Source organism: Oncorhynchus clarkii, chromosome 32, assembly GCF_045791955.1.
Source record: "Oncorhynchus clarkii lewisi isolate Uvic-CL-2024 chromosome 32, UVic_Ocla_1.0, whole genome shotgun sequence".
NCBI lineage: Eukaryota > Metazoa > Chordata > Actinopteri > Salmoniformes > Salmonidae > Oncorhynchus > Oncorhynchus clarkii.
Genome location: NC_092178.1, coordinates 13,339,706 through 13,348,165, shown reverse-complemented (window position 1 = coordinate 13,348,165; position 8,460 = coordinate 13,339,706). Strand labels below are relative to the sequence as shown.

The 8,460-nt window shown below is 40.7% G+C and overlaps 1 protein-coding gene across 1 annotated transcript; it reads left to right on the top strand.

Annotated features, from left to right (window-relative positions):
• Nucleotides 1-3,980: 3,980 nt before the first annotated feature.
• Nucleotides 3,981-6,760, top strand: LOC139391742 (growth hormone-releasing peptides-like). The gene is made up of 3 exons (XM_071139247.1): nucleotides 3,981-4,166; nucleotides 6,043-6,449; nucleotides 6,658-6,760. The coding sequence occupies exons 1-3, from the start codon at nucleotides 3,981-3,983 to the stop codon at nucleotides 6,758-6,760; spliced, it is 696 nt and encodes a 231-aa protein (XP_070995348.1).
• Nucleotides 6,761-8,460: the final 1,700 nt, after the last annotated feature.

The window sequence follows — 8,460 nt, the reverse complement described above, 5'->3', positions numbered from 1 at the left end:
TAGCTCAGATTGGTGGTGTAGCTCAGATTGGTGGTGTAGCTCAGATTGGTGGTGTAACTCAGATTGGTGGTGTAAAAAGTGGTGTAACTCAGATTGGTGGTGTAGCTCAGATTGGTGGTGTAACTCAGATTGGTGGTGTAGCTCAGATTGGTGGTGTAACTCAGATTGGTGGTGTAAAAAGTGGTGTAACTCAGATTGGTGGTGTAACTCAGATTGGTGGTGTAAAAAGTGCTGTAACTCAGATTGGTGGTGTAACTCAGATTGGGGGTGTAGCTCAGATTGGTGGTGTAGCTCAGATTGGTGGTGTAACTCAGATTGGTGGTGTAGCTCAGATTGGTGGTGTAGCTCAGATTGGTGGTGTAACTCAGATTGGTAGTGTAACTCAGATTGGTGGTGTAACTCAGACTGGTGGTGTAAAAAGTGGTGTAACTCAGATTGTTGGTGTAGCTCAGATTGGTTGTGTAACTCAGATTGTTGGTGTAACTCAGATTGGTGGTGTAAAAAGTGGTGTAACTCAGATTGGTGGTGTAACTCAGATTGGTGGTGTAACTCAGATTGGTGGTGTAGCTCAGATTGGTGGTGTAACTCAGATTGGTGGTGTAACTCAGATTGGTGGTGTAACTCAGATTGGTGGTGTAGCTCAGATTGGTGGTGTAGCTCAGATTGGTGGTGTAACTCAGATTGGTGGTGTAAAAAGTGGTGTAACTCAGATTGGTGGTGTAGCTCAGATTGGTGGTGTAACTCAGATTGGTGGTGTAGCTCAGATTGGTGGTGTAACTCAGATTGGTGGTGTAACTCAGATTGGTGGTGTAGCTCAGATTGGTGGTGTAACTCAGATTGGTGGTGTAACTCAGATTGGTGGTGTAACTCAGATTGGTGGTGTAGCTCAGATTGGTGGTGTAGCTCAGATTGGTGGTGTAGCTCAGATTGGTGGTGTTGCTCAGATTGGTGGTGTAGCTCAGATTGGTGGTGTAACTCAGATTGGTGGTGTAAAAAGTGGTGTAACTCAGATTGGTGGTGTAGCTCAGATTGGTGGTGTAACTCAGATTGGTGGTGTAGCTCAGATTGGTGGTGTAAAAAGTGGTGTAACTCAGATTGGTGGTGTAACTCAGATTGGTGGTGTAAAAAGTGCTGTAACTCAGATTGGTGGTGTAACTCAGATTGGTGGTGTAGCTCAGATTGGTGGTGTAGCTCAGATTGGTGGTGTAACTCAGATTGGTGGTGTAACTCAGATTGGTGGTGTAACTCAGATTGGTGGTGTAGCTCAGATTGGTGGTGTAGCTCAGATTGGTGGTGTAACTCAGATTGGTAGTGTAACTCAGATTGGTGGTGTAACTCAGACTGGTGGTGTAAAAAGTGGTGTAACTCAGATTGTTGGTGTAGCTCAGATTGGTTGTGTAACTCAGATTGTTGGTGTAACTCAGATTGGTGGTGTAAAAAGTGGTGTAACTCAGATTGGTGGTGTAACTCAGATTGGTGGTGTAACTCAGATTGGTGGTGTAGCTCAGATTGGTGGTGTAACTCAGATTGGTGGTGTAACTCAGATTGGTGGTGTAACTCAGATTGGTGGTGTAGCTCAGATTGGTGGTGTAGCTCAGATTGGTGGTGTAACTCAGATTGGTGGTGTAAAAAGTGGTGTAACTCAGATTGGTGGTGTAGCTCAGATTGGTGGTGTAACTCAGATTGGTGGTGTAGCTCAGATTGTTGGTGTAGCTCAGATTGGTGGTGTAACTCAGATTGGTGGTGTAAAAAGTGGTGTAACTCAGATTGGTGGTGTAACTCAGATTGGTGGTGTAAAAAGTGCTGTAACTCAGATTGGTGGTGTAACTCAGATTGGTGGTGTAACTCAGATTGGTGGTGTAAAAAGTGGTGTAACTCAGATTGGTTGTGTAACTCAGATTGGTGGTGTAACTCAGATTGGTGGTGTAGCTCAGATTGGTGGTGTAACTCAGATTGGTGGTGTAACTCAGATTGGTGGTGTAACTCAGATATGTGGTGTAGCTCAGATTGGTGGTGTAGCTCAAATTGGTGGTGTAACTCAGATTGGTGGTGTAACTCAGATTGGTGGTGTAAAAAGTGGTGTAACTCAGATTGGTGGTGTAACTCAGATTGGTGGTGTAACTCAGATTGGTGGTGTAACTCAGATTGGTGGTGTAACTCAGATTGGTGGTGTAGCTCAGATTGGTGGTGTAACTCAGATTGGTGGTGTAACTCAGATTGGTGGTGTAAAAAGTGGTGTGACTTGAATAAACATACCTTTAAGAAGTACGCCTTGCTCAACCATTTGATCGAGAAGACGCTCTTCTTTAATGAAAACCATCACCGTTTTATTCATCCTCGATGCATAAGCAACATTTTCATAGCCTACTTTCTCTCCTTCTGACCAGAAACTCCTCCACAGTGACAGTAGCTTCAGTAACACACCTGAAGCAGTGCTGAATTGACAGGGACAGCGTCCCCATGTGGGTCTCCATCCCCACCAAAACCAGGGCAATTCCAACAAGAAATACAATATACCTAATTCTACCCAAAAAACATAACCACGAATAGAAAAAGGAAAACCACCAAGAAAAGGAAACTAAAAGAAAACACAGGCGATCTAACTCCCGACGCCACTCGCACTCGCTCATGCAATTCCCAGCATGCACCAACACTCCCAGCATGCAGAGAGGGAGAGAGAGAGAGTTAGAGACAGAAACAGATAATTTTTTAAAGAATTTCAGGTTGTGATGTTTGGATCAAATAAATATTTTAAATAAGTAATTATGACATTTTTTATCATTCAGTGTCAACCGAACGAAAATACAAAACTAGTGAGTAATTCATTAAAACAAACAAAGCCACTATGATTCAGAATGAGAATGTGGAATGACATACGTCATGCGGGGTAATTTAAATGAAAGAACTGGAACATGTTATTCGCTGAATTAGTTAATTAATGTTAATGACCTTCATCAATCTCTCTCACAATTCACAGTTTTTTTCCCTCAGGAATATTTTCACTGCAGCCCACTAGCTGTTGCCAAGATGCAGGAAACACAACACTCAATAAATAACAGCTGAATGTTAGTAGGCTAAGAGGGAAAGAATGCTTTAGACAAATATTAATTAGAAGTGGAATTGATAAGTGTCCAAACCATTAAGCCATCCGATTGAAATGTCCGTCTCGTATCCACACATAATAATAACTGAGGTAGAAGTTTGATATTTTTTATTTTTTTACACAGACAGACCAATTCTGATCTTTTGCGCAATTATCTGATTGGACAAAATACAAATGAATGAAAAACAGATCAGAATTGGGCTGCTGTGTAAACGTGAAGATAGAGGGGGCAGTCCATTAAAAGGTGGCCATTCACACACTCACATGCACTTATTTGGATCCACAATAAAATGTATGTTACTCAAGGGTCCTACTGTACTGTATATAACCTTAAGTCAGTTGACCAGTAAGACCCTATTTGTCACCACAGACACATGCTCATTTACCCTACATACATCACACACACACACACACACACACACACACACACACACACTCCTTGCAAGGCTCTCTGTTACCATGACCACGAAGATGCCCTACCAATTAAGAAATTAATACTCACGTCACACTTTTAAAAATACTGTTTCCCTGTCTTTTGGTGTGTTTGTGTGTGTGTGTGTGGCACATGTCCAGTAGGGCAAGTTGGACACTGTTCAATGACTGGTTGATTCTGGTCATGTGATTGTATGATGTACAATGAGGGCCAAATGAGCACATGTTCACATGCATTCATTGATAATTATATGGTGAATGTGTGTGTGTGTGTACTATGTTTTGTATGTGGGCCAAATAAGGAAGTACCGGGGTGGGCAATGCTTTCATTCATGATTCTGGTTGGTGAATGGCGTGTGTGTGTGTGTGTGTGTGTGTGTGTGTGTTTGTGAACCCTTTAAGAGCAGGTGACGGTCAGGGACAGAGGGTATAAGTATGGTAGTCAATGTTCCACAGAGACAAGATGCTTCCTGTCACTGCCACTTTGAGGACGATCATGTCGATGTTCACCTTGGTTATTCTGGGGTGTTTGGGGTTCCAAGGGGTGATGGCCTCTGACTCTAGGGCGTACAGAATGTCCATGACCAACGACAACGATGGGCACACCACCAGTCAGCGACAGGACCCTCAGGTAAGCATAACCCTACACCCAAAATGACCTCTTAAGCAGTAGAGGGGCGGCAGGTAGCCTAGTGGTTAGAATGTTGGATTCGTAACCAGAAGGTTGCAGGATTGAATCCCTGAGCTGACAAGGTGAAAATCTGTCATTCTGCCCCTGAACAAGGCAGTTAACCCACTGTTCTTAGGCCGTCATTGAAAATAAGAATTTGTTCTGTAACTGACTTGTCTAGTTAAATAAAGGTCAAATAAAAAAGTGTTTTCAATAAGAAGCTTGAAAAAAAGAGGTCAAATGTAGTAAAATACAATTTAATGTCAACATTAGATAATGAAGTAGAGCTAATAATAAATTGAATGTCAACATTAGATAATAAAGTAGATAATAAAGTAGAGCTAATAATAAATTGAATGTCAACATTAGATAATAAAGTAGAGCTAATAATATATTGAAAGTCTATATTATTGTTATTAAATATTATTTTCATAGTAAACTTGATTTAAATCAAGTAACCTTAGTTGGTAATTATTTGCTTGCTAATTGCAGCTCACAGGCTACGTTTATACAGGCATCCCAATTCTGGGCAATTGAGCTGATCTGATTGGTCAAAAGACCAATTTAATGGAAAATTAATCAGAATAAAAGCAGAGGAAACAGGATAACATTTAGCCTAAAACGCCACTCATAGCAATAACATATTATATACAAGGAAAACACCTAAAAAGACCCACTAAATAAAAGCCAAAGTGAAAAGGTGAGTTTTGAGCTGCTTTTGCCAATAGATTATCTGTATCTAATGTAAAGGGCATTACAGAGTTTTGGTGCAGCTCTTAATAAATGGTAACTAAGCCGATGTATTTCTTACCAAATCATCATATTTTGGCTTATTAAAACAAGGTGGCAGAATGTTCTACTAACAGAATTGCCAGCAGCATACCACCCTGCATCACACTGCTGGCTTGTTTCTGAAGCTAAGCAGGGTTTCTCCTGGTTGTTCCCAGGATGGGAGACCAGATGCTGCTGGAAGTGATGTTGGAGGGTCAGTAGGAGGCACCCTTTCCTCTGATCTAAAAAAAAATATCAGAATCCACCGGGATGTTGCCCTGTGTAGCCTTCTGCCTTTTGGATGGGATGTTAAACAGGTCTCCTGACTCTGTGGTCACTAAAGATCCCATGGAACTTACTGTAAGAGTAAGGCTAAATTCCCAATCTGGCCACCTAATCATCCCTATTTTACAATTGGCTTACCTGTGAAAAATAAGGGTTACACTATGCATTTATTACCAAATCATAATATTTTGGCTTATTAAAACAAGCTGGCACAATGTTCTACTATCTGAATTAAGCTACATATTTATGTTCTGATTAGCCATCAGTCTGACAATCGTGCACACCAGGAACACTCCTCCTTTTAGGGAGTTTTGTAGCCTTCAAGTTGTAGCCTTCTTTACCAGTTAACGACTAGTCAAGTTGTAGCCTTCTTTACCAGTTAACGACTAGTCAGGTTGTAGCCTTCTTTACCAGTTAACGACTAGTCAAGTTGTAGCCTTCTTTATCAGTTAACGACTAGTCAAGTTGTAGCCTTCTTTACCAGTTAACGACTAGTCAGGTTGTAGCCTTCTTTACCAGTTAACGACTAGTCAAGTTGTAGCCTTCTTTACCAGTTAACGACTAGTCAGGTTGTAGCCTTCTTTACCAGTTAACGACTAGTCAAGTTGTAGCCTTCTTTACCAGTTAACGACTAGTCAAGTTGTAGCCTTCTTTACCAGTTAACGAATATTCATCAATAATATTCCTTTTTGTGTGATTATATCTAGATTTTATACACACACAAAATAAGATGAGGGAAAGATGAATATTTTATGTTTTTTCCCTGCTTTTTTCTTTTCAGACAAGCAATGAAATACCACGGAGTATCGAGGTGGATGATTTCAAAATCAACGTAGTGCCGACCAGCGGCAGAGTCAGCTTAGCACCGACCATGGTCCGACTCTACCCGCCACCTGTCAAAACGTCGCACCTTCATGCCAACCTTCCGCTTCGCTTCGGCCGGGACTCCCTACCCGACGACACCCACTCACCCAAAACGACCCTTAATTTACCGCAACGGTTTGGAAGAGCACAGGGGTCTGGCGCAACGGAACCGACGTCATGTATTGAGTGTCCCCATGTCGGGACACTGCCCTCCGCCACCCTGCCACAGAGGTTCGGCAGGAATGAGTTCAACCGCCGGTATCCTTTCCGAACTATGGCCTTTTTCTCACGCAGGTCCGAACCCGTGCCAAATGGAAACATTAGGTAAGCCTACATTGACGAATAATGGTGTTTTTGTAGCATGTTTCGACAAATAACATAAGGTAGCCTATTAAATAATTGCATTACTATTTAACATATATATTTAAGGAAAACAGATACAGAACCATTTAGGCTTCAATTTATAGACTTTCGAATGGGAAAGCCCCATAGGCCTATAATTTCAAAATGTACATCTATTTTCATTCTTCAGGCAGCAAGACTATAATTATTATGATTTTGGCTCAGAGGAAGAAGGGACACGGGAGAAGACTCTGAAGAGCTCAACGTTGGATTTTCTCCTCTGGAACTCTTGAAAGAACTCTGTCGCCACAGAAGTGGGTCCCGTTTTCATGACCTGGGTCGCTTATGTTTTTTCGTAATTTTGATCTACTATGTAATGTATGAATATTGTTAAATTGGTGGCATATTGTTACTTAATCATGTAAAGCACAAATTAAAACGATAGTATCGATTTTACCGTTGATTTGGATGTTATTCGTTTCAGAACCATGGATAGGTCCAAAGTGGTCTACCAAACGTCAACTTCTGAATGTTCCACTTCTCAACCACTGTCTCTCGTCTCTCTCGCCTCGTCTCTCCTCCCAATTGAAAAAAAACAAAAAAAAACAGTAGGCCTACTTAGCTAATGATAGATAGGCTAATCATGTAATACTGTAGCTAGACCAGGTGCTGACTGGCCAACCTGGTCTCAGAGCAGTTTGTATTATTTTGTATGTAAATCTTGCACACTCCATTTAGTATGCTATGTTATGTTTCATATGATATGTATTAATTTGTGGATGTCCATCACCCATTTTGTATGATATGTTTTGAATAACAATTCCTATTATATGTTACAAATTTGCAAAACGTACAATATGTTACGAATTTGCCAAAATGTATGATACGCTACACATTCTAGCTAAGTGGCTAGGTTAGCTAACATGATCTAGCTGGCTAACGTTAGCAAGGCTAGGGGTTAGGGTTAAGTTTAGGGCTAAGTTGGGAGTCAGGTTAAAGGGTTAAGGTTAGGGGAAGGGTTGGCTAAAAGGGTTATATTTAAGGTAAGAGGAAATGTTAGCAACATGCTAAGTAGATGCAAAGTAGGTAAAAAGTAGTAAGTATTTGAAAAGTTGCAAAATAACTAAAATGCCTAAATCTATGATGAGATTCAAACTCACAACCTATAGGTGGATAGATGTTCATGTTATATACCCACCCACCCCACCACACAACCTATAGGTGGATAGATGTTCATGTTATGTGCCCACCCATCCACCCTGACCAACCCCCCTACTACCATCTTTGCCTTAAGTAACCATCTGTCTTAGGCAAAATGAAAATGAAACTGGATGGTCTACAGAGATAGATGGGAGCGGTTGATGTTAGCTGAAACGTAGGATTAAAAACAAACAAAAGATAACTGTTGTAAAATACACTGTGTCCGTGAAATGTATATAGTATGTATAAGCTGGAAGTAGAAGCCTAAGTGTTGTTGTCCACTAGTTTACTCCAATTAGGGGAGGCGTTCTAGGATTAGGGGAAAATAATAAAGGAAAATATATTTTAAAAAGATATGTGTATAAGATATGTGTATATATTTATATGTATATATACTGTGTATATATATGCGCTACCAGTCAAAAGTCTGACACACCTACTCATTCAAGGGTTTTTCTTTATTTTTAAAAGACATCAAAACTATGAAATAACACATATGGAATCATGTAGAAACCACACATGCAGAGATAATCTGTTCACCTACTCTGCGTCTCAGAAAGACACGACGGTTGGAACCAAAACTCTCAAATTTGGACTCATCAGACCAAGCGACAGATTTCCACCGATCTAATGTCCAATGCTTGTGTTTTTTGGCCCAAGCAAGTCTCTTCTTATTATTGGTGTCCTTTAGTAGTGGTTTCTTTGCAGCAATTCACCTATGAATCAAATCAAATCAAATGTATTTATAAAGCCCTTCTTACATCAGCTGATGTCACAAAGTGCTGTACAGAAA